This window comes from Mus musculus, chromosome Y, assembly GCF_000001635.26.
Source record: "Mus musculus strain C57BL/6J chromosome Y, GRCm38.p6 C57BL/6J".
NCBI classification, from domain to species: Eukaryota; Metazoa; Chordata; class Mammalia; order Rodentia; family Muridae; genus Mus; species Mus musculus.
In genome coordinates, this window is record NC_000087.7 from 79,319,015 (window position 1) to 79,346,347 (window position 27,333).

At 35.8% G+C, this 27,333-nt stretch overlaps 1 protein-coding gene across 1 annotated transcript; it reads left to right on the forward strand.

Moving 5' to 3' along the window:
* Positions 1 to 1,973: 1,973 nt before the first annotated feature.
* Positions 1,974 to 26,497, forward strand: Gm20916 (predicted gene, 20916). Its single transcript, XM_030251608.1, has 9 exons — positions 1,974 to 2,091; positions 7,422 to 7,488; positions 8,112 to 8,146; positions 15,149 to 15,215; positions 15,796 to 15,830; positions 22,992 to 23,109; positions 23,874 to 23,973; positions 26,010 to 26,108; positions 26,468 to 26,497. The coding sequence occupies exons 1-9, from the start codon at positions 1,974 to 1,976 to the stop codon at positions 26,495 to 26,497; spliced, it is 669 nt and encodes a 222-aa protein (XP_030107468.1).
* The last annotated feature ends 836 nt before the right edge of the window (positions 26,498 to 27,333 follow it).

A 27,333-nucleotide genomic window follows, 5' to 3' on the forward strand; every position in this document is an offset into this window, starting at 1 on the left:
CTAGCACACTCTTCTATCAAGCTGAGGACTAGGAAAGTAGAGAAAGGAGAGTACCAGGGGTTGTAGGAAATCTGCATGTTCCCTTCTGAACTCTTAGGGCAGCATAGACTATTCTGGTGTGCGTGTGTACATGCAGAAGTCCACATTATTAAATGTTTATGCACATAAATAAATAAAAAACCAAAAATGCTTACAAGAGCCTCTACAGCTGAAATTAAGTAGAGCCATTTGCTGTATTTCATATGTTACATATTTGTTCTGGATTTTCAAGTTTGTAAGCACTTGTCAACCAACAAACTGGAAATCATTTGTCTTAAAGCCAGTAGATTACTCCCACCTTCTAAAATCTCCCTTCAAAGTACTTGGTATTCCGTGAACGCATGCGCAGGGTGTATTCAGCCAATCAGCACAGTCCTTTGGTGAGACCTATTTGCTCCAGCTGGCATCACAAAGGATCCTCTGAGGCTTCTGTCTGGGTGTGGCCCCTGACAACGGTTTTTTTTTTTTTTTTTTTTTTTTTTTTTTTTTTTTTGCCATTGAGGAGCTAAGCACAGAAGGGTGCGGTTTGGAAGGTGTTCTCCTCTTAGATGAGCTGTAAGTGATAGTCTGCCCTGATCAGGGTTGTTGGACAGTTAATCGAGGTGTGACAGGGTGGGGAATCTCAGGCCCAAGAGGCCACTATGTGAGGAAAAGCCTCCTGATCGCCATTTTCTGTGGAATCTGAGGGTGAATGGAAGGTGGAGGACCATATTCATGGAAGAGGATCGAACAGGTCAGGGCCATAGAGAATTGGGAACCCTTGGAAGAGAAAAGCTTGGGGCCTGGGGATAGGATCAGAGAACCAGCTGCAGGACTGTGGGTCAGGGAACAGGGAGCCATTGGTGAGATGCCTTGGCGATTGTCCTGTGTGATATTCAGGATCCCTTAGAAACACACTGAGGATTCCTCCCTCCTCATTGTCTTCTCTATGGTGTGTTCCTTTGGTATAGACTGTATGAACATTGCAGACAGTAGAATGGCATAGGAAGATGAATGAAAAGAAGAAGAGGAGATAATTGTAAGAGATTCATAAGTCATTGGGGATGGATTCTGACCACAGATCTTTCTGTCTCAGTCTCCCATGTATTGGGATTAAAGACTTGCACCACCAAGTTCAGCTTTTTCTCTCAGTTTAGTTTCTGTAGGATGGGATCTATCTTTGTAGTTTCAGCTGGCCCGGCTTGGCCTGGCCTTGAACTTACAATCTTCAGATGTTTGAAATCCTCGGCCTCCCCAAATCCCTAATTTCTCCAATATAAGGTCTTTCTGTGTGGGTGGTGGTGGTAGTTCATGTTTTTTTGTAGACTTAGTGGTGGATCTTTTTGATATGAATATACAGTTACCATGTTCTTTATCTTTCTGGATAGAACTGTGAGTTTACGTTAGACTGAGATAAACTGGTAAACAGAATTGCTGATGTTTTGTTTAAAAATATTCTGTGGGAGATAGGACCAAAATTCAGATACCTCAAAGGTTAAAGGATGTTGCTCATCGTTTTTTGGGAGGAGGGGAGGACTCATATGTTGAAGGTTGGCCAGTTTTTGTCTCTCTTTAAACTGAGAAATGGCAGACTAATAATTTAGGTTCTAAAGGAGGTTTTTAAAGAAGTGAGTTAAAGAAGTTTTTAAAACAAGTTGTGAGGGAGAGGGACATGATAAATGGGATACACGGAGGAAATGGTACGGGTAAGTGTATATATATATGCATCACCATATTGAATATGTACACAGAACTCTCTGATAAAGGCAATTGATTAAAAATATACATGTTAAGTAAAAAAAGAAATGATCTTTCATTGAGCTAAAATAATTATTTGATTTTTTGTTATTTTTAATTATTTAAATGATAATTTTTAATCAGGTAACTAAGTTCTTTTTTTTCCTTTTTATTTTTATTGTTTTTTTTTTTTAAACTAAGAAGACTACTGAGTTCTTATGAGAAGAATGGCTCTTAAGAAATTGAAGGTGATACCAAAGGAAGGTTACTTATTACTTTTGGACTTTGATGATGAGGACGATGACATAAAAGTTTCAGAGGAGGCTCTTTCGGAAGGTATTGCATTTCCAGTATTAATTGTGTCCTGCAGTTCATTAGACTTTACCTAGTCACCTGAAATGGAAGAAGTCTTTGTTAAGAGTTTACATATACTTCATTTCTAATTTTACCTATATCTCTCTATTCCTATATACAAGGTTTTGCAGCACATAAACCTACTCTTGGAACTATATCAGCATATGTTGAGAGAGAAGAACTTTCTTGATTTCACCTCAAGAAAACACATGAACATTGTTCGTATAATATGTTTGCCAAACATGAATTTATTTCATAAAACTTGCAAATAAATTATTTCCTTTCTTTTTCTATTATAACTTTTCCTTATTTACATTTCAAATATTATCCCCGTTTCTAGTTTCCACTCCAAAAAATCTCCTGTCCTCTCCCCTCTCCCCCATCTCCCCAACACATCATCTACCAATTCCTAACCCAGGTATTCCCCCATACTGGGGCATAGGATCTTTACAGGAACAAGTGTCTCTCCTCCCATTGATGCCTGACTAGTCCATCCTCTGCTACATAAGAAGCTGGAATCATATATCCCATTATTTGTTTTCATTGATTGGTGGTTTAATCCCATGGAATTGTGGGGTACTTGTTAGTTCATGTTGTTTTTTCTTCTAGGGGCCTGCAAACTCCTTAAGCTCCTTAGGTATTTTCTCCAGCTCCATAATTGGGGACCCTGTGCTAAGTCCAAAAGATGTCTGTGAACATCCACTTTTTTATTTGTCAGGCATTAGCAGATCCTCTCAGGAGACAACTATATCATTCTCCTGCACCCAATCCCTTGTTGGCATCTTCAGTAGATTTGGTGGTTGTATATGGGATGGATCCCCAAGTGAGGCAGTCTCTGTATTCTTTTATTCTCAGCTCCAATCTTTGTCTCTGTAACTCCCTCCATGATTATTTGGTTCCCCATTCTAAGAAGGAACGGCATATCCACACTTTGGTCTTCCTTCTTCAGTTTCATGGGTTTTGCACATTTTACCTTGGTTATTCTGAGCTTCAGGGATAATATCCACTCATCAATGTGTGAATATCATGTGTGTTTTTTGTGATTGGGTTAAATCTCTTAGGAAGATATCATCCAGATCCATCCATTTGTATAAAAATTTCATGAATTCATTGTTTTTAATAGCTGTGTAGTAATTCATTTAGTAAATGTGCCATATTTTCTATATACATTCCTCTAAAGAGAGTCATCTGGGTTCATTTCAGCTTCTTGTTATTATACAAAAGGCTGCTATGGACAAAGTGAAGCATGTTTCCTTATTACAAGTTTGAACTTCTGGGTATAACCTTATCAGTTTTATGAGGTCCCATTTGTCCATTTTTAATCTTATAGCACAAGACATTGGTAGTATTTTTTTTCAAGAATATCCCCCCTTTGCCCATGTATTCCAGGCTATTCCCCACTTTCTCCTCTATAAGTTTCAGTGTCTCTGGTTTTATGTGCAGTTCCTTGATCGACTTAGACTTGAGCATTGCACAGGGGATGAGAATAGATCAATTTACATTCTCCTACATGCTAACTGCCAATTGAACCAACACCATTTGTTGAAAATGCTGTCTCCTTTCCACTAGATGGTTTTAGATCCTTTGTCAAAGATCAAGTGACTAAAGGTTTATTTCTCTGACTTCAGTTCTATTTCATTTATCTACCTGTGTACCACTATACCTGTACCATGTAGTGTTTATCACAATTGCTTTGTAGTGCACTTTGAGGTCAGGCATGGTGATTCCACAAGAGGTTCTTTTATTGTTGGGAATAGTTTTTCCTATACCAGGTTTTTGTTTTTTGTTGTTGTTGTTGTTGTTGGTTTTTTGTTGTTGTTGTTGTTGTTGCTTGTTTGTTTTTTTCAAATTCCAGGAGAATTTGTAAATTGCCCTTTCTAACTCAGTAAAGAATTGAGTTGAAATTTTGATGGGGATTATATTGAATCTATAAACTACTTTTGGCAGAACACACATTTTTACTATATTAATCCTTCCAATCCATGAGCATGGGAGTTCTTTCCATGTTCTGAGATCTTGTTTCATTTCTTTCTTCAGAGACATGAAGTTTTTATCATATATATCTTTCACTTTCTAAGTTAGAGTCACACCAAGCTATTTTATATTATTTGTGAGTATTGTGAAGGGTGAGTTTTCCCAAATTTCTTTCTCATCCTCTTTTTCCTTTGAGTAGAGAAAGGCCACTGATATGTTTGAGTTAATTTTATATTCACCTACTGCACTGAAGTCATATATATGGTTACGATTTCTCTGGTGCATTTTTGGGTCACTGATACATGCTATCATATATTCTGGAAATAGTGATATTTTGACTTCTTCCTTTCCAATTTGTATTCATTTGTTTTCCTTTTGTTGTCTAATTGCTCTGGTTAGGACTTCAACTACTATATTCAATAGGTATGAAGAAAGGGGGCAGCCTTGTCTAGTCCCTGATTTTAATGAGATTGTTTCATTTAGTTTAATGTTTCCTACTCGTTTGCTGTCTATTGTATTTTTTTTTTTTATGTTTAGATATGGGCCTTGAATTCCTGACCTTTCCTGGACTTTTATTATGAATGGGTGTTGTGTTTTGTCAAATGCTTTCTCAGCATCTAATGAGGTGATCATGTTGTTTTCGTCTTTGAGTTTGTTTCTATAGTGGATTAAGTTGACAAATTTCCATATATTAAACCATCCCTGCATTACAGGGATGAAGTCTACTTGACCATGATGGATGATCGTTTTGATGTATTCTTTTATTTGGTTTGCAGTGATTTTATTGAGTATTTTTGCTTCGAAATTCATAAGGGAAAATGGTCTGAAGTTTCCTTTCTTCATTGTGTTTTTGTATGGTTTGAATATAATTGTAATCTGACTTCATAGAACAAATTAAATAGTGTTCCTTCTCTTTTGATTTTGCATATTAGTTTGAAGAGTTTTGGTATTAGGTCTCCATGTGTAAGACCCCGAAGATGGACCTCCTCTCAAGTCCAGTAAAGTCCCGGGATGAGCTGGCCAGCACCCCAATGACTTGAGAGAAATCGACACCTGATGCAAACTGCAAGAGTTTTTATTATCAGCTAGCTAAGGACAAACTCCTTCCACTGTGCAGGGCAGGGGCGTATGACTCTGAGATGTGACAGAAGAAGGTTTTTATTAGCTAGCTGAGGAATTGGGATGAGTTGGGAGGAGAGTTTGGAGGAGTTGGGAAGAGATGGGAGGAGTGTTCTTCTCTGCCCAGATGTCCTTGTCAAAACTCCAATTTTGAATCTCTAGCTGTAAGGCTCAGAAACCAAAAGGATTTTTGGTGGCTGTAGAGAACATAGAGTCTCTTTCTGGCTGTATTTTTATAAATCAGGGAAAACAATCTTGGAGAATGTCCAGGTGCTTTACCTTCCAGGGAGAAACGCTCTAAGTTGTGGTCTCACATTTCCCACTCCTTCTAGTACATAGTTCTGATCTTATAAGTTAGAAAATTAAACCTCTGGCCCAGCTGCCAAACAAAGCCAACATGAGGTCACAGCTTTAGGATATGTAAGATTGAGAACCTCAGAAGCCCATTGAATGAGATAAAAGAGCCTCTTGCCATTGGGAGGAGGGAGGGAGGGAGGTTCCTGTGCAGTGCCCACTGTGTGTGAGCAGTGCCAGGCCAGTGGGCCATGGCAGGCTGGATGCCAGAACTGGGCACATGCTGGAGGTGTGGCAGCAGGGCTTGTGAGAATCATCAGGGAAAGTCCTTTTGATCTGAGTTCAAGTTTGCCAGAATGGTGGCACCAGACCAGGACAGGTACTCCTGTTTGAAATTTATGTGGCACCAAGATGGTTTCTGGTTCGTATGTTTTTTGTTTTTTTGTTTTTGTTTAAGTTTTTTATTGTGTTTCAACATTTCCAAGGCATCTTTTCTGACCAGTTGTAGGTCCTTCAAGTGAGCTAGTGGGAGTTCTGAAAAAGAAACATGAGGGTCAAACATTCCACCTGCTTCTGTTAAAGGGGGGGGGGTCCCCAGTTGAGGAGTTTGAATGGTGTAAGTTTAAATTTCCCTGTGGTGTTCCATACTCAGAACAAGGTGAAGGGAAAAAGAGCTGCATAATCTTTTCTGCAGGTCTCTAAAACCAATTTAGTCAAGGTTTCTTTTAATGCTCTATTCATGTGTGTTTTTGAGCTTTACTAAAGTTTCTTTTATGAGTGTGGATGACATTGCATTTGGCGTATAAATGTTCAGAATTGGGAATTCATTTTGGCATATTTTAACATTGATGAATATGAAGTGTCCCTCCTCTTTTTTTTTTGATAACTTTGGGTTGAAAGTCGAATTTATTTGATATTAGAATGGCTACTCCAACTTGTTTCTTTGTAACATTTCCTTGGATAATTGTTTTCCAGCCTTTTACTCTAAGGTAATATCTGTATTTGTCCCTGAGATTTGTTTCTAGTATGCTTGGTCTTGCTTACACATCCTGTCTGTTATTCTATGTCTTTTTATTGGTGAATTGTGTCCGCTGATATTATGAGATATTAAGGAAATGTAGTTGTTGCTTCCTGTTATTTTTGTTGTTAGAGTTGGAATGTGATTCATGTAGCTTTCTTCTTTTAGGTTTGCTTCAAGATCAATTTCTTGGTTTTTCTAGAGTGTAATTTCCCTCCTTATATTGGAGTTTTCCCATTATTACCCACTTGATGGGCTGGATTTGTTCGAGCATATTGTGTAGATATCGGTTTTTTTTCACAGAATACCTTGTTTTCTCAATCTATTGTAAAAATTTTTGATGCGTCTAGTAGCCTTGTCTGGCATTTCTTTTCCCTTAGGGTCTGTATGACATCTGCCCTGGATATTATGGCTTTCATAATCTCTGGGGATAAGTTAGGTATAGTTTTGATAGGATTTCCTTTATAAGTCACTTGACCATTTTCCCTTAGTGCTTTTAATATTCTTCTTTTTCTTTTCTTTTTTTTTATTATGCATTTGGAGTTTTGATTTCTATATGATGGAAGAAATTTCTCTTGTGGTCCAAACTATTTGGAGTTTTGTAGGCTACTTGTATATTCATAGGCAACTCTTTCTTTAGGTTAGGGAAGTTTTCTTCTATAATTTTGTTGAATATATTCACTGTCCCTAAATTTGAAAAACTTACTTGTCATTGATACCTATTATCCTTAAGTTTTGTCATCTCCTTGTGTCCTGGATTTTCTCGGTGTAAATATTTCCTTTCTAAAATCTCTTCCAAAAATTTACATGGAGAGTTTTTCCAGATAAATTCAAATCGATAGTACTTTATTAACTATTACTTATATAGAATCCTTTCAAATGTTTCTGTTTTCTATTGTTAATACAGTAAAGAGCCCAGCATTTGATAAAAATGAGAATATATCGCCTCAAGCAGAAGCAGATGAAGATATGGGGTAACATTTTCAATATTTTTTGCCAGCTCAATAGATTACTTCATAAGTAGTGTTTGTATTACCTTCACTGGAGAAGTAGATTCAGGAAGATAGCAATACAAATCAGACACTGCTATATGTTGAGTTCAAGCCCAGCTTGAGGTCCTTCAGACCTTGTGATAACAAACACATAGCAACTAGTATAATATGACCACCTGCCTGAAATCTTCCAAGATATACACACAAAGAAAAGGAGAAAAATCATGAAAATAAGAGGGGGACCATCTGGCAAGAAGAAGGGTCTCAGCAAGAGTGGGAGAGTAATGAATAAACTACTGTGGGTGTAAATGTATGAATTGGTAAAAGTAAAGGATACAAGATCACTTTGATACTCCACCATGTAATATATACATACATATATATATATACATACATACATACATATATATACACATACATATACATATGTATATATATATATATATATATATATATATATATGACATTTGTTCTTAACCAAACATTATATATTTATTATAAATAATTAAAAGAAAGTTCTTTTTAAAGTTTTGTGTGGGTAAGAAAAATGCCTACCAGTCCACTATATTTCTTGCATTAATTTTTTTATTTTCCTTTCTTCACAGAGATGAAGTAGACAGTATGTTGGATAAATCTGAAGGTATGTGTTTTTGGAGGTATTTGCCTGTTTTTTAAAGAGGTCAGAAGAGGGCATCAGATTTCTAGACTGTATAGCAAAAGGGGATAATTTTGGGTTCACAGTAATTGTAGTTTCCTTTAAAACACATATGAGATAACTTCTCAGCAAACATTCAGAATGCAAGATTAGCTGAAGATGTAGCTCAGTGGTAAATCACCATTTAAAAGTGATGAGTTTCATCTTCAGTGGCAAAAATAAACAAACAAAAACAAACAAAGAAACAAAACAAAACAATAACAATAAAAACCCCAAACAAACCAACAAATGCACCAAATTAACAAAAATCCTACCAAACAAGCAAAACACAGTTATAAGTCTTGCAAATGAAATGTTAGGTTGTCCAGTTTGCCAAATTAACTGCAAATTGTAAAATGAGCAAGAAACCCAGTCTGCTCTTGTAAGGAAACAAGCAAAACCAGCAATAAGCATTTTAGGAGCCTAAACTTAGGCATGATTAGAGAAGAAAAAAAAATATACAGTGGCTACCACAAGAGAACAAACCTCTCAGAGGGGCTAGAGAGATGGCTGTTTTGGTAATGTGCTTTATTTGAAAGTATATAAATTAAGGAGGGGGTCTTAAAAATGCAGGCTGCGACCCAGTGAAAAGTAGTTGGAGACAGCTTGCTGGCTAGCCAGGCTAGTGGCATTGGTGAGCTGCAGATTCAGAGAGAACCTGTCTCATGTTTTAAATTTGGGCAGTCAGAGGTGGTTCATGCCATAATCCCAGCAGTTGGTAACCAGGGTGAGGTCCAGGACTACAACCCTGCCTTGAAAAAAAAAAAAAAAAAAAAAAAAAAAAGGAAGTTGGAATGTGATTGAGAATGCAGCAAATGTCTATTTGTCGCCCTCTTATGCATACTTATACTGGAATGTATATGCATCAGTTTTTTACAATACTCTTTATCTGATTTACACAATCCATTAAAATGATGGTTTTTGTCTTTTTGTTTTTTCTCTATGAGCAAATTGTCAATATTAAGAAAGTGTTATAATTTTGTAATCTCCACTGTATAGTACAAATAAACATCTTTCAAGAAAAATGATCAGCACACCTTAAAAGACACAAAGGACAGGGATGGAAAGATGGCTTAGAAATTAAGAGCACTTGTTGTTCTTGGACAGAACCAAGTTTTAGTTCCTAGGACCCACACAATGGCTCAAAACCATTTTTAATTCTATATCCATGGGTTTTGGAATTCTCTTCTAGTTTCTATGTGCACCACACATGCATGTTTATAAACACAAACATGCAAAAACAAATTACTTAAATAAATAAAACAATTGAAAATTACAAACAACAGCACCTTCATCTGAAACAAAGTAGGAGAGTCTTGTTTGGGGTCCGTTTTATTTTAGCTTTCAAGTTAGTATTGTAAACTTGGAAAATGGAAAGCCTCTGGGTAGTAGTGGCAGCTAAAATACTACCTCCTTTTTGCTCTTCAATGACAGACGACTGATTGAGCCTTTCTCACCCTTAGTACACATGTGCAAACACTGCCAATCAGCAAGGGCCTTGGCTGAGATTGTTTTCCCGCTATCCAAACCCTGTTACCCAGTATGCTTTGTGGTAGTCATCAAGCCGAGTTCTTGTGGAAGCATGGTAGGGAGAAGTCTCAGTAGAGGTAGTCAATTGTCTGTTGAAAGATGATTAATACTGTTTGAGCTGGGGGCCTGTGTGGGGAAGAAGGTGGAGGGGTGGAGGTGTTACTTTAGGAGTAAGGAGAGGAGGTGACCCTCACTGGACTCAGGAAGGTACTGCTTCCAGGCTCACAATCAACTTTTCCCACTTAGGTCTCTGCTGAGAAAAACAGAGAACTTCGCTAAGGGCAGGGGTTTGAACAGAATTATTTTCTAACAGAAAGCAGGAAGGCCAGGGAATTGGAGACCCTGGAAGTCTTCTTGGGGCTTGGGGAGGTGAGGAGTGAGTAAATTGGAAGTCAGTTAGTGGAGCCAACAGACTAAAACCTTCTTTTAGCTGCTGCTGCCTGCCAGGAATTCATTAAAAACGAACTGAAAACCAGTCTTCATTTACCTCTACCTGTTGTTAAAATGGCAGATTCCCGAAATTTCTATGTATAGGCTCCAATTGCCTCAAAATACAGAGGCTCCTCTCAGCCTCAGAAGTGCTGGGACTTCAGACATAATTCAGGCCAGGTTGTTGTTATTTATTTGTTGTTTTGGTTTAGGACAGTAAGCTCTAACTCTATATCTCAGGATTGTCTGAAACCTCACCTGCAGCTTTGACTGGCCTTGAAACTGAAGTCCCCAGCCTTACAAATGTACCTGGGCCTGAGGAAATATGTGTTCTTTATTTTTTATATTTAAATTTTTGTTTGTTTGTTTGTTTGTTTGTTTGTTTTTTATTCCTTTTTTCCTTGTTGAAGATTGAAACCAGAGCTTCTTGCTGTAGCAGTAAAATATTTGTCCAGCCAGAAAAACTTTATATTTTAGATCTGCTTTAGATTTGTATTATGATGAAAAAAATTGAGGAGCTTGGTTATGATAAAAGCAACCATGATTTCATTTGGAGATTGAGATGCAAACACATTTACTCTAATTTATCAAAACCCTAGCAACAATGGGACCAAAATTTAGATCATCCTGTGATTGCATATAAACCCACTTGAAGTCACAGTTAAAGCCATCATATTAGGTGTGTGTGTGTGTGTGTGTGTGTGTGTGTGTGTGTGTGTGTGTGTGTGTTTACATTTCAAATATTAGTCATTTCCTGGTTTCACCCCAGAAATTCCCTTTACCATTCCACCCTCCCTCTGCTTCTATGAGCATGTTCCCCCACCCACGAACACCCATGTCCCTGCTCTGGTATTTGCCTACACTGGGACACCAAACTTCACATGACCAAGGACCTCTCCTCTCACTGATGTTTGACAAGGACATCCTCTGCTATGTATTTAGCTGGAGCCATGGTCCCCCTCTTTGTTTGCTGGCTTCGTCCCTGAGTGCTCTGGGGGGAGGGGGGCGGTCTGCTTGGTTCATATTATTGTTCTTCCTGTAAGATTACAAACCCCTTCAGCTCCTTCAGTCCTTCCTCTAACTCCTCCACTGTGGACCCCATAATCAGTCTGATTGTTGGCTGTGAGCATGAGCCTCTGTTTTTGCCAAACTCTGGCAGAGCCCCTAAGGACACAGCCTTATTAGGCTCCTTTCAGCAATCATTTGTTGGTATCCACAATAGTGACAGGGTCTGGTGTTTATATACGGGATGGATCCACAGGTGGGGCAGATTCTGAATGGTCGTTCCTTCAGTCTCTGCCCTGCACTTTGTCTCCATATTTCCTCCCAGTAGTATTTTGTTCCCCATTCTGAGAAGGACGGAAACATGCACACTTTTTTCTTCCTTCTTAAGGTTTATGTGGTCTGTGAATTACATTTTGGGTATTCTGAACTTTTAGGATAATATCCACTTATCAGTGAGTGCATACCATATTTTTTCCTTTGGGATTGTGTTACCTCATACAGGATGATATACTTTAGACATATCCGTTTGCGTGTGAACTTCCTGAAGTCATTTTTTCTTTATGGTCACTATACATTTTTATCACTATTTCTCTATAATACAGCTTGAGGTCAGGGATGATTCCCCCTGAAGTTCTTTTATTGTTGTGAATAGTTTTACAATATCCTGGATTTTCGTTATTCCAAATGATTTTGCATATTGCTCTTTCTATCTTTATAAAGAATTAAGTTTGAATATTGATGGAGAGGGCATGGAATCAGAGCTTACTTATGGCAAGATAGACATTTTTACTAAATTATTTGGGACACCAATCTATGGCCATGGGAGATCTTTCCATCTTCTGAGAATTTCAATTCTATCTTCAGAGACATGAAGTTCTTGTCCTACAGAACTTTGACTTGCTTTTTTCGTGTCACACCAAGTTATTAAAATATGAGACTATTGTGAAGAGTGTTGCTTCCATAACTTCCTTTTCAGCCTGTTTATCCTTTGAGTAGAGGAAGGCTACTGATCTATTTGAGTTAATTGTATATCCAATCACTTTGCTAAAGTTGTTTCTCAGGCTTAAGGGTTCTTTAGAGGATTTTTTTGGGGTCACTAAATATACTATCTTATTACCTATTAATAGTGATATTTTCATTTGTTGTTTTCCAATTTTTAACTTTTTGACCTCTTTTTGTTGTCTATTTAATCTGGCTAGAACTTCCAGTACTATAGTGAATAGGTAGGGAGAGAGTGGGAAGCCTTGTCATATATTAGTGGGATTGCATCGAGTTTCTCTCCATTTATTTTGATGTTGGATCCTGGTTTGCTACTATGTTTAGTTATGGGCCTTGCTTTCTGAATCTATCCAAGACTTCATCATGAAGGTGTGTTGATTTTTTTTAAATGATTCCTCAGCGTCTAATGAGATAATACTGTGTTTTTTTCCTTGAGATTCTTTACATATTGGATTACATTGATGGATTCCCATATATTGAACCATTCCTGTATCCCTGGGATGAAGCCGCTTGATCATGAAGGATGATCATTTTGATGTGTTCTTGGATTGTGTTTAACAGGATGTTATTGAGTACTTTTGCATCAATATTTATAAGTTAAATTGGTCTGAAGTATCCTGTCTTCATTGGGTTTTTGTATGGTTTGGGTATAAGAGTAAATGTGGCTTCATAGAACAAATTAAGTAGTGTTCATTTTCTTTTGTTTTTGCATAATAGATTGAAGATTGTTGGTATTGGTGTTTCATTGAAAGCCTGATAGAAATCTGTACTAAACCCATCAGATACGGGGCTTTTTTTTTTTTTTTTGAGGGGGGAGCTCTTAATGACTGCTTCTATTTCTTTGGGGATTATGGGAGAGTTTACAGGGTTTATCTCAACCTGATTGAAATTTAGTACCTGACATCTGTCTAGATAATTGTCCAATTCATCCAGATTTTCCACTTTTGCTAAGTTACAGGCTTATATAGTAGGATCTGATGATTTTTTTGGATTTACTAAGTATCTGTTGTTATGTCTCCCTTTTCATTACTGGTTTTGTTAATGTTGATATATTCCCTGTGCCCTGTAATTAGTCTGGCTTATGTTTTATCTATCTTGTTGACTTTCTCAAAGGTCCAGCTCCTAGTTTGTTTGATTTTATGTTATAGTTCCTTTGTTTCCACTTGTTTGATTTCAGCCCTGAGTGTGATTAGTTCCTGCCTTCAACTCCTCTTGGGTGAATTTCCTTCCTGTTATTCAAGGGGTTTTAGGTGTGCTGTCAACCTACTACTGTATCTTCTCTCCAGTTTCTATTTAGAGGCATTCAGAGCTATGAGATTCCCTTTAACACTGCTTTAGTTGTGTTCCACAACTTTCGGTATGTAGTAACTTCATTTTTTTTAAACTCTAAAAAGTCTTACATTTATTTTTTTTTTTTATTTCTTCCCTACCTGATTTATCACTGACTGGATTTTTGTTCACCTTCTACGTGTACATGGGTTTTCAATTATTTATATTATTATTTCAGATCAGCCTTAGTCCTTGGTGATTAGATAGGATGTATGAGATTATTTGGATATTTTTATATCTGTTGAGGCATGTTTTGTGACTGATTATATTGTTAATTTTGGAGAAGGCGTCATGAGGTGCTTAGCAGAATGGACAATTTTTGTTCTAGAATAAAATGTTCTATAGATATCAACTAATGTATTTGTTTCATAACTTCTGTTAGTTTAACTGTGTCTTTTTTTAATTTTTCTTTCCAGGATCTTTCCATTGATGAGGAGGGTTGTTGAAGTCTTCTGCTATTATTGTGTGTGGTGCAATGTGCATTTTGAGCTGTACTAAAGTTTCTTATATGAATATGGATGCCATTGCATTTGGACTATAAATGTTTAGAATTGAAAATTCATCTTGGTAAATTTTAACTTTGATGAATATGAAGTGTCACTCCTTGTCTTTTTTGATAACATTGGGTTGAAAGTCAAATTTATTTGATATTAGAATGGCTACTCCAAATTTGTTTCTTTGGAACATTTGCTTAGAAAATTGTTTTCCAGCCTTTTACTGTGAGGAAATGTCTGTCTTTGTCCCTGAGGTTTGTTTCTGGTATGCTGGGTCTTGCTTACACATCCAGTCTGTTTGTCTATTTCTTTCTAATTGGTGAATAGAATATGGTGATATTAAGAGATACTAAGGCAAAGTCTTTGTTTCTTCCTGTTATTTTTGTTGGAATTTTGTTCATGTAGCTATCTTCTTTTAGGTTTACTTCAAGATTAATATCTTGCTTTTGCTAGCATGATTTCCCTCCTTATATTGGAGTTTTCCCTTTATTATCCCTTGAAGGGTTTGGTTTGTTCAAAGATATTGTGTAAATATTGTTTTTTCACGGAATACCTTGTTTTCTCAATCTATGGTAAAATAGTTTTGCTGCATATTATAGCTTTGGCTCTTATTTCTGCTCTCTTAGTGTCTGTATGATATCTACCGTGTATCTTATGGCTTTCATAGTCTCTGGGGAGAAGTTAGGTGTAATTCTGATAGGAATTCCTGTATATGTTACTTGACCATTTTACCTTACTGCTTTTAATATTCTTTCTTTGTTTTGTTCATTTGGTGCTTTGATTAATATATGATGGCAGGGATTTTTGTTTTTGTTGTTGTTTTTCTGGTCCAAACTATTTGGAGTTCTGCATGCTTCTTGTATGTTCATGGACATCTCTTTCATTAGGTTAGGAAAGGTTTCTTTTATAGTTTTGTTGAAGATATTCACTGGCCCTATAATTTGGAAATCTTACTTCTCATCTATACCTGTTATCCTTATGTTTTTTCTTCTCCTTGTGTCCTAGATTTCCTGGATGTACTTAATTTTACTTAATTTTTAAAATCTGTTTCAAAAACTCAAAATGGGCAGTTTTTCCAAAGAAATTCAAATTGATAGTACTTTATTAACTATTACTAATATTGCATACTTTCAAATGTTTACATTTTCTATTGTCAATACAGTAAATAATCCAGCAATTGGTAAAGATGAAAATATATCGCCTCAAGTAAAAGGAGATGAAGACATGGGGTAATATTTTCAATTCTTTTTCTTTTTTTCTCTTTTTTTTTTCTTTCTTTTTTTTTTTTTTTGCCAGTTCAATAGAGTACTTCAAAAGTAGTGTTTGTGTTACCTTCACTGGAAAACTAGATTCAGGAAGATCAGCATTTCAATGTCAGATGCTGATATATGTTAAGTTCAAGCCCAGCTTGGGATCCTTTAGACTTTGTGATCACAAACACATAGGAACTCATACAATAGGACCACCTGCATGTGATCTTTGACACACTCAAAGAAAAGGAGAAACATCATAAAAATAAGTAGGGGACTATCTGGGGGAAAAAAGGGTCTTGGCAATTGTGGGAGAGTTATGAATAAACTCCTTGTGGGGTGTAAACGTATGAATTGTTAAAAGTAAATAATCCAAGTTCAAGTTGGTAGTCCACCATATATTTTATATGCATATGACATTTGTTCCAAACCAAACATTATATATTTATTATAAAAAATTAAAGAAGGTTCTGTGTAAAGTTTTGTGTGTGGTAAAAAAAAATGGCCTACCAGTCTACTATATTTCTTGCTTTAATTTTTTATTGTTCTGTCTTCACAGACATGAAGTAGGCAGTATGTTGGATAAATCTGGAGGTATGTGTTTTAGAAATATTTCCCTGTTTCTTGAAGAGGCCAAACGAGGGAAACAGATCTCTATAGAACCTATAGCATAGGGGGATAATTGTAGGCTTCACAGAAATTATAGTTTTCGTTAAAAAATACACACAGATAACTTCTCATCCAACATTCAAAACTAAAGATTAACTAAAGATGTAGCTCAGTGGTAAAGCACCATTAAAAGTTATAAATTTCATCTTCAGTGGTGAAAACAAAAACAAAAACAAAAAACCAGCAAAAAAAAAAAAAAACAAACCCAGCAAATTAAAAAAAAAAAAAAAAAAAGCACCAAAGAAACAAAACACAGCAATAAGACTAGTAAATGAAATGTCAGTTCGTCCAGTGTGCCAAATTAGCTGCAAATTGTAAAGTGAGCAAGAAAACCAATTTGCTGTTGTAAGGAAACAAGCAAAACCACCACTAAGCATTTTAGGAGCCTAAACTTAGGCATGATTAGAGAAATAGAAAAAGAAACCAAACAAACAAAAAACAAACAAACAAAAAATTGCAGTGTCTATAGCAACAGAACAAACCTTGAAGAGTGGCTAGAGAGATGGCTGTTTTAGTAAAATGTTTTTCTTGAAAATAAAAGTGGGGGCCTAGAATCCACTTCTAAAATGCAGGCTGCCAACCAGTGCTGAGTAGGTGGAGACAGCTTGCTGGCTAGCCGAGGTAGTGGCATTGGTTAGCTGCATATTCAGAGAGAACCTATCTCAAGTTTTAAGTTGGGTCAGTCAGTGGTGGCACATGCCTTAATCCCAGACGTTGGGAGGCAGAGGCAGGGAGATTTTTGATTTTGATGCCACCCTGGTATACAGGGTGAGTTCCTGGTTAACCAGAGCTATACAGATAAACCCTGACTTGAAAAAAAAAACTGAAAATGAAAAAGAAATTTGGAATATAATTGAGAATAAAACAGATGTCTATATCTGGCCTCCTTATGCACCCATATACTGAAATGTATACACTCCATTTTTATCCTGAAACTATTTATGATTTACACAATCCATTAAAATTATGGTTTTTTTGTTGCTGTTTTGTTTGTTTGTTTGTTTGTTTTTCTGTTTCTGGAAATAGACAACATTAACAAAGTCATTTTTTATACTCTCCATTATATAGTAAAATTAAACATCTATCGTGAGAAATGGTCCAGCACACCTTAAAACACACACAGGATAGGAATGGAAAGATGGCTTAGAAATTAAGAACACTTGTTGCTTTTGTACAGAACCAAGGTTTAGTTCCTAGAACCCACATAATTCTCAAAATCATTTTTAATTCTAGATCCAGGGATTTTGGCATCCTATTCTAGTTTCTAGGGGAACTAGTCATACATGTTATATAAATACAAACATGCAAAAACACTTTAGTTTAAAAAAAAACCAAAAAAAAAAAAAGAAACAAAAAAACAAAACAAACAAACAAACAAAAAAAAAACAATTTAGAGTTACACAGAACAGTCCCTTCATCTGAAACAAAGTAGGAGAGTCGTCTTTGGAGTTCATTTTATTTTAACTTTCAAGTTAGTATTGCAAACTTAGAAAATGGAAAGCCTCTGGGTAGTAGTGGAAGTTAAAATACTACCCGCTTTTTGAAGCTTTAATCACAGATGACTGAAAGAGCCTCTCTTACCCTTAGTACTCATGTGCAAACACAGCCAATCAGCAATGGGCTTGGCTGAGATTATTTTCCTGCTGTTCAAACCCTGTTACCCAGTATGGTGGCTACAAAGAGTTCTTGAGGAAGCAAAATTCTTGAGGAATCATGGTAGGATGAAGTCTCAGTGGAGGTAGTCAATTGTCTGTTGGTTAATCCTGGTTCAGCTAGGGGTCTGGGTGGGGATGAATGTGGAGATTTGGAGGTGTTTCTTCAGGAGTAATGAGATTAGGTGACCCTCACTGGACTCAGGAAGTTGCTACTTCCAGGTTCACAATCGACCTTTCCCACTTAGGCCTCTGCTGAGAAAAACTGAGAACTTCACTGTAAGTGCAAGAGTTTGAACAGACTAGCTCCTAGCAGAAATCAGGAAGGCCAAGGAAATGGAGACCCTGAAAGTATTCTTGGGGACTGGGGATGTGAGGTGTGAGTAAACTGGACTTCACTTAGTGGATGAAACAGACAAAACCCTCTTCTGTGCAACTGCTTCCCACCAGGAATTTATTAAAAAGAAACTGAAGACCAGTCTACATTTTAACGTGTTGTGAAAATGCCACATTGCCGAAATAATAGGTTCCAAACTGCCTCAAATACTAGAGGCTTCTCTCAGCCTCAGAAGTGCTGGGAATTCAGACATAATTCAGACCAGGCTGTCTTTATTTATTTGTTGTTTTGGTTTAGGAAAGTAACCTCTAGCTCTATATCTCAGGATTGTCTGAAACCTCAATTGCAGCCTGGACTGGCCTTGTACCTGAAGTCCTCAGCCTCAGAAATGTAATGGGGCCCGAGGAATCATGCCTTCTTTATTTTTTATATCTAAATTTTGGGGGTTTTTATTTTTCATTCCTGAAGATTGAAACCAGAGCTTCTTGCTGTAGCAGTAAAATATTTGTCCAGCCAGGAAGAATTTTATATTTAAGATTTGTCTTAGATTTGTATTGTGATGAAAAAGGTTGAGGAGCTTGGTTGTGATAAGAGCAACTATGATTTTATTTGGAGATTGAGATGCAGACACATTTACTCTAATTTATCAAAAAACTAGCAGGAATGGGAAAAATTTAGATCATCCTGTGATTAGATGTAAACCCACCTGAAGACACAGTTAAAGCCATCTGTGTGTGTGTGTGTGTGTGTGTGTGTGTGTGTGTGTGTGTGTGTGAGTGTGTGTGTATTTATTTACATTTCAAATATCAGCCATTTCCTGGTTTAATCCCAGGAAATCCCTATTCCATTTGACACTTGCTTTGTTTCTATGAGCCTGTTCCCTCACCCACATACTCCACCTCCCTACCCTGGCATTTGCCTACACTGGGGCATGGAGCTTTCACAGGACCAAGGACCTCTCCTCCCACTGATGTCTGACAATACCATCCTCTGCTCTATATGCTGCTAGAGTCATGGGTGCCCCTCTTTGTTTGGTGGCTTAGTCCCTGAGTGCTCTGGTCTGTCTGCTCGGTTCATATTGTTGTTCTTCCTGTAAGGTTGCAAACCCCTTCAGCTCCTTCAGTTCTTCCTCTAACTGCTCCCCTGGGGACCCCATGATCAGTCTGATTGTTGGCTGTGAGCATCAGCCTCTGTTCTTGCCAAGCCCTGGCAGAGCCTCTCAGGAGACAGGCATATTATGCTCCTATTAGCAAGCACTTGTTGGTATCCACAATAGTGACTGTGCCTGGTTTCTGTATATGGGATGGATCCAAAGGTTGGACAGAATCTGGATGGTCATTCCTTAAGTCTCTGCCCTGATCTCCACATTTCCTATCAGGAATATTATGTTCCCCATTCTAAGAAGGACTGAAACACCTACACTTTTGTCTTCCTTCTTCTTCAGCTTCATGTGGTCTGTGAATTACATTTTGGGTATTCTGAGCTTTTAGGATAATATCCACTTATCAGTGAGTGCATACCATGTTTTTTTTCCTTTGAGATCACACAGGATGATATATTTTAGATCTCTCCATTTCATGAAGGCATTGTCTCTGTACCATTACCATACATTTTTTATCACTATTTCTGCATAATGCAGCTTAAGGTCAGGGATGATTCCCCCTGAAGTTCTTTTATTGTTGAGAATAGTTTTGGGATATTCTGGAGTTTTGATATTCCGAATGGTTTTGCATATTGCTCTTTCTGTCTCTACGAAGAATTGAGTTTAAATTTTGATGGAGAGTGCATGGAATCTGTAGATTGCTTTTGGGAAGACAGCCATTTTTACTAACTTAATCTATGACCATGGGAGACCTTTCCATCTTCTGAGATTTTTCAGTTTCTTTCTTCAGAGACTTGAAGTTCTTGTCATAGAAATCTTTCACCTGCTTGGTTTGAGTCACATCAAGGAACTATAATTTGTGACTTTTGAAAGGTGTTGTTTCCATAATTGCCTTTCATCCTGTTTATCTTTTGAGTAGAAGAAAGGTACTGTTTTGTTTGAGTTAATTGTATATCTAGCCACTTTGCTGAAGTTGTTTTTCAGGTTTATGGGTTCTCTGATGGAATTTTTGTGGTCACTTAAGTATACTATTTTATTATCTGCTAATAGTGATATTTTGATTTATTCCTTTCCAATTTTTATTCCTTTGACCAATTTTTGTTTTCTAGTTGCTCTGTCTAGAACTTGTAGTACTATAGTGAATTGGTAGGGAAAGAGTAAGAAGCCTTGTCTAGTCCTGTCTTGTCTTATTTTAGTGGGATTGCATCAAGTTTCTTTCCATTTAATTTGATGTTGGCTTCTGGTTTGCTTCTATATTTAGGTATGTGCTTAAAATTCTTAATCTATCCAAGACTATTATCATGAAGGTTTGTTGATTTTTTTTCAAATAATTTCTCTTCATCTAGTGAGAACTGTGTGTGAATTTGCTTCAATATATGTGTGCATGTTTGGATGTGTGTGTCTGTGTGTGTGTGACAGATACATATATATGTATCTGATGAATCCGATTGTTTCATAACTTCTCATTAGTTTCACAGTGTCTCTTTTTCATTTCTTTTTTCCAGGACCTCTGCGTTGCTCAGAGTGGGGTGTTGAAGTTTCTCACTATTATTATATGGGGTACAATATGTACTTTGAGTTCTAGTAAAATTTCTTTATGAATTTGGTTGCCCTTGTATTTGGAGCATAGATATTCAGAATTGTGAGTTCATCTTTGATGAATTATCCTTTGATAAGCATGAAGTAACATTACTTACCTTAAAAAACAAAAAAAAAGTACTTTGTGAACCTCCTCTTTTCACAGTAGGCCCTCTTGACTACTGAGGCTTTTTTGTAACAGCTTTGAAGGAATTTTAAAATGAAAAAAAATAGATGTAAACAATTTCACAGTTCCATGTACTCATAGCTAAGTGATATGTATACAAAATTCTGTACATGAAACATATTTTCATTGATCCAGTGCTAATTTTATATTAAGTCAGTTTCTTTTCTAGGAGTCTTCTGTGCTTCCTTCTTTATATGGCACAGTGCAAAACTGAATTCTTTAATGTAACCCTTATAACTTATTTTTAAATTTTATGTTATGGTTATTGTTTTTTTTTCTTTCTTTCACGTGTGTATGTGCACAACTAGTGTGTCTTGTACCTGAGGAAGCCAGATGAAGGCCTTGAATCCCCTGAAACTGAAGTTATAGGTAGTGAGCCACCTTGTGGGTTTTGGTACTCCAATCTCAGAAAGCTGGAAGGGAACCAGTGCTCTTAACTGCTGAATCATCTCTCCAATCCCTTCATTGTTTTTCTTTTTCTTTTTATGAAATGAATTATGTAACTGTAAGTGGAAGACAACTTACTAAAAAATGAGAGAATGATACTCAGATTCTAAAGTATCTGTTTTAAATTATATGTAACTGAATGCTAAGTGAGCTTTCTCAGAAGACAGTAACTTGTCTTTGAGATATGGTGTCATTATGTAGTTCAGGCTGGCCTGCATTTTCCTATTTAACCTATGCAGTCTTTACACTGGAAATCTCCTGCTTAAGCTTCCAATACTAGGATCATACACACAAATAAAAACATCTTTACATGGCTTACTAAACAATGCTCCTAATACCTATTTTTGGACTTATTTATGTGTATTAGTGTTTTGCTTACAGTTATATATGTGCACCACATGTGTACCTGTTGTTCAGATATCAGTTGATTATTTCAGATACCTGGAACTGGAGTCAGATAGTTGTGAGCCACCATATGAGTACTAGACACCAAACCTATGTCCTTTGCAAAGAACAGGAAGTACTCTTAACTGCTGAGCCATATCTCTACCCCCATGAAACAATATTATATTTTTAAAAAATAATATTTTGCTTCTTTCAAGTTACCCATTTTACCAAATTATTTTTTTTCAACTGAAGGATTTGCTCTATTTAGAGGAGGCAGAATAATCATTTAATAATCTGATTTTGTCTAGTACTATGTATGGTGAGAATATTAAACATGTACACCGAAATATAGCTTCATCCTAGTTACTGAAAGCTAACTGTGCATGCTAGAAAGGTACTAAACATTTTCTGAAGCATTACAATTTTCATGAACTGCAGCAGTTACTGATCAAAAGTTCCTACCATAATTTTCTTCAAGTGTTTTTTTAAAGGATATGTTCTGAAATATAATTACCAATTCACTTTAGAAATAATTTTATTTTGATTAAAAAAAAACTTGGAGATCATTGTTTTAAACATAGATTTTAACATTTTTATCTATTTTTATTTATATAGGTATTTTGCCTATAAGTATGTCTGTGAGTCATATACATATGTACCTGGGGCATGCAGAATTTAGAACAGGGCATCACATCCCCTGGAACTGGAGTTGGAGATATTTGTGCACATTATGTAGGTGCTAGGAATCAAACGCAGGTTTGATTCTGACAGGGTCTCATTTGTAGCTCTGTCTGTCCTGGAACTCAGTATGTTGACCAGGTTAACCTGGAACACACAAATATCTCTCTGCCTTTTCCTCCAGAATACTAGGATTAACATGGGAACCAATATGACCGGTTGCCCTCTTATTTTAATTGAATATTTTAAACAATGGGTCTAACAGTTCCACAGTCAAGTTTGTTCTTTCAGTTGCATCATCTTTTTTAGATTTGGAAAAGAATTAGCCTTTATTAAAAGTGTTTCCTTATGAAGAATTAAGTATACTTTTGATCCTTTGTTTTGTGCATTTGTTCTTTTGAAAACTGTTCTTGAAGCTCAAAATTATTTTCCTTACAGAAATTAAAATTCAGATAAGATTAGATATTTCTTATCCAAAATACATGGACTGTTTTTTTCTATGTTGTGGAACATTTCTGTAGACTTTACAGGTTGAACATCCTTCATCTGAACATACCAAACCCTAAGTATTCTAAAGTATGAAGCATGTTTGTGATATCTATCATTTAATTTTAAGTTTCCATAGCATTATTGAATGAAATTTATCTATATCTATTTTTACTTGAATACATGGAATCATCTAATTTTTCTTCAAAATGACTCTTTATTTTTAATATAGATGACATTTATAAGACGCTTCACATAAAGAGAAAATGGATGGAAACTTATGTCAAAGAATCTTTCAAAGGCAGCAACCAGAAATTAGAAAGATTTTGCAAAACGAACGAACGAGAGAGGTAGAGTTGTTATATTTGTAGGGTCAAATGTGTATCATTTTAAAAATTATATGTGGCTGAAGTTTAAAAAAAATTATATCATGTCTGATTCTTTAGTAAAAATGTGTGGCTTTGATTTTGTCTAAACAGTTAACCCTATAACATCATGCCTTCAAGCAAACTAAATCTAATTCATAGAAATCTATGAAAATTTTATTTTCTGCTTTAAGTCAATGTTAATGAGATTTAAATTTTAATTTACATTCATTGTGGAAATACAGAAGTCTTGCACATAGTCTTAGGAATGTAATTTATGGATTATTATGTTTAACAATATTCAAAAGGAACAACTACAATTACATATGCAGACAATTTGTATATTTTAGTTGACATGTTTTGCACTGTCTTTACTAAGGCAATGTATGAAAAATAAATTAGAACTTATATTTGGTAGAAAATAATGAAAAAAAACCACATTGAAATATAATTAAATTTTGTACATGTATATATATATATATATATATATGTGTGTGTGTGTGTGTGTGTGTGTGTGTGTGTTACGTGTGTGTTGTGTGTGTTTATATTTCTTTAATTTTGAAAAGCTAAAACGTAAATGAAAACCTCTCTGATAATATGTTAGCAGAAAAATCTATAATGATTTCCCATTAGATATTTTATACTGCTATTTTTCTTTTTATAGTATGAAATGTTCAATTGAATTTGTTCTGAGTGTTCATTTTCATATTGGTATGAAATGTGCCTGCTTTTGTTACTGTGCTTTACAGGAAGAACATCAACAACAAATTTTGTGAGCAGTATATAACTACATTTCAGAAGTCTGATATGGATGTACAGAAATTCAATGAAGAAAAAGAAAAATCAGTGGTTGGTACCATAAAAAAAACTTAATATTTAACCTAGTATTACTAAGTAGGAATGGAACAACTAGCCTTGAGTTGAGCATATGAAACTAAATTAAGTTCCATTATCTATCTATCCTTGCTTCTGTTCTAGTCTTACTGAGATATAAACTATTGATTGCATACTATATCAATGAAAACGACTAGGCATTTTATGGTATACCAGATCATAAATTTTCAAGAGGCAGACATTTGCAGAAAGATCAAGAGATGATTACCAGTGACTACAAAAAAAAAAAAAACAAAAAAAAAAAAACAAAAAAACCACAATATATCAGAGTTCAAAGAAGAGAGAAAGCTTATTTATTGGTTTCACCTGGACTCTGTTGTTTATATTAAAAAACCAACTCAATTTGGTAAATCAGTTCTTACAGTCCTAAATTTAGTAAAGATTTAGTAACAACAGAGGATGGAAACAAACAATCTCAACAGCCCTGGAAGAATTTTCCTGTGGAAGAATATCAGCAAACAATTTTAGATCACGTCTCCATTACTCTACCTGTAGAGTCATCACCTGGTTTCCAAGTAAGATCTGAGACAACGATAATCATATTAACTATTTTATTTTATTTACTGGTTAATAGTTTGGAAAGTATTCAATTTGAAAGGAACAGCAAATTCATTCTTGCCTCAGAAGGCATTGAGGAACCTGCCATTATGAGTCAGTTCTGGAAAGAGATAGGAACTAAAGATAAATAATAAATACTCCAATTGAAGACAGTTTTTAAACATTGGACTCTGGATGACATTTCAAGGGAAAGTGATCATCCCTGTAAATAAGGAGTCTAAAGACAGAACAGCAGGGTACTTCAAAATTTGTAATTCTGCATATGGCAGCTGGTGAGAGGGAGCCAGTAAAGGAAGAGAACCACTGGTAGAAAGAAAACTACCATGAGTGAAGGAAAGTTTTAAAGAAGAAAAGATCCCTAAATGTGTCATATGCTGCATGTGGGCCCAATAAGATTGATTTACAGGGCTGGAAGATGGTTTAATTGGTAATCTTTCTCCCGTGTAGGCATGGAGACCCTAGCTTATATTCCCTGCATTGGGATGAATGCCCACACCACCACCACCAACAACAAAATAAACAACAACAAACTAGCAACACTAAAAACAAACCACCACCACAACAACAAAAAAAAGTTGGTGTGGTTGTGAGCATTTTAAAACAACCAATCTCAGATTTAGTTCAGAGAAAAGAAGATCTCCAGATCTTTGTAGCCACCAGGTGTAGCATAAATGGTGAGCTCTAGGTTTAGTGAGATTCTGTCTCTGAAACAGTACTGTGAAATCAAAGATGACACCCAATATTAACCCTTTGTCTCCAAATGTATGCAGGTGCACTTTTTTTAAAGATAAGCATTGCAAATTAGAGGTAATTTTACTTAATTATGATGATTTGAGTGCAAATGTGAGGTAAAAAATTGATCACAGTGAATAAAGGGCAAAACAGGATTGTAGTAGCCCAAGGTGAAAAGGTGTAAAGGGCTTGTCTTAATTTTTTTTTAAATGCAAATTATCATGGTTGTGCGCAACCCTAAAGAATACAATGAGAACTTTATGTTACTACTTCTATGTGTTGCTTGAGATTGGAATCTAGAGAAAACCAATCTAAGCTTCCAAGACTAGGATTTTACCGAGTTCATGTATACATGGTGCATGCCTATAAACATAAGAACTTGGGAGGCTAAGGCCAGTCTGTGCATTATGAAAAACTCTTTCACATTAAAAAAAATTCCTACCCCACAATTGGTAGCATAATGTTATTTCATATTATTGTAAATATATATATATATTTAGTCAAAATAGTTGTTAAAATTTTAAATCAGTTGGAAAACTATTCCTTTTAACTTTCATATAGAATTATTTTTGCTCACATAAATGTTTTAGTATTAGATATACATTTAGTGTTTTATTGTTAGACTACCATGCATGTTGCATGGCAGTAACAACAAAAATAAACAGAATTGTTATACTAATGTTTTCCTTTTACATTTGTAGAATAGTTGTCAAAAAGAACAACAAGCATTGAAACTGTCCAAATGTAGTCAGAACCAGACCCTGGAAGCAGTTAAAGAAATGCATGAGAAGTCCATGGAGGTATGTTGCACATGGTCCATAAAATGACCTTAGGAATCTAAATATGTTTTAATAATCATAAAGTTTTAACTACTTATTATTTTGAATTATTTCTTACTGAAATGACTGCTATTATCCATAAAATCCTAATGGCTTTGTATGAATTATTAAAGATATGAAATGATAAAATGGGAATTTGACCTCAGATGTACCTCATACTTTAATAACACTATAATTATCCTGCTTTATTAAACATAACCCTAACACTAACCCTAATCCTAATCCTGACCTTAACCTTTACCCTATACATCATCTGCACAGAATCTTTCATATTTGTATCCTTGGGAATTTATTTAATAAGAGGTACTTTTCTGTTTTAGGTTTTGATGAACTTGGGGACCAAGAACTAAGATATGCTTTTTGGTGTAGATGGTGAACTGAGAAAAAAAAATGTCTATGTTTGAAAGAGCCATCATGGAGAATAATCTGAAGTACTCTTCTACTTTCCCATCTTCAGAAAAATGAAGCATGAAAAATTTTCACTTGCTGGTATATATATAAAACAAATAAAAAAATCTCTAACTTTTTTGTTTCCTATGAAACAGAGTTTTAAAGTTTCTTTAATCCTTGTTATTCTGATGATTCTGAGAAGGAAGTTAATCCCAGTGATGTGATTACAAAGTTAACTAGCAGTTATACCTTTAGAGTTAAAATAGAACTTCTTTATTTTTAAATATCTTTAATCATTTTCTTGTTTAAGTGTAAGTGCATCTTTATATTAACTTCCAAAGGAAATCTAAATGAATATGTGAATGGTATATAGTCCCGTGGACTGAAATTCCACACACTAATATAGTTGAATTATTTAAAATTTATTCTTATACTTTTTTTAAAGTCGAGATTTTATTCTTCTCCTAGTTCCCCCTCTTACTGTTCCACACCCCATATCTCCTGCCTATATGCCCCCATGCTCCCAGGGCCCCAAGCCCACAATCCCCATCTCCAAGAGTATGTCCCCACCATCCTGTCCCCTCTCCACCAGACCTCCCTGCTCCCTGGGGCCTGAAGTCCCTTGAGGATTAGATGGACCTCATCTGACTGAGTCCAGACCTGGCAGTCCTTTTCTGTATATGTGTTGGTGGCTTTATATCATCTGGTGTATGAAGCCTGGTTGCTGGCTCAGTGTCTGAGACATCCTGGGAGGTCCAGGTTATTTGAGATTGTTGGTCCTCCTACCGGGTAGACC

Coding starts and splice junctions, on each gene's coding strand:
- Gm20916 (XM_030251608.1), top strand. CDS start 1,974: ATGAGAAGAATGGCTCTTAAGAAATTGAAGGTGATACCAAAGGAAGGT. Junction 8,147..15,148: donor TATGTTGGATAAATCTGAAG/GTATGTGTTTTT, acceptor TTGTCAATACAG/TAAATAATCCAGCAATTGGT. Junction 26,109..26,467: donor TGCATGAGAAGTCCATGGAG/GTATGTTGCACA, acceptor TTTCTGTTTTAG/GTTTTGATGAACTTGGGGAC.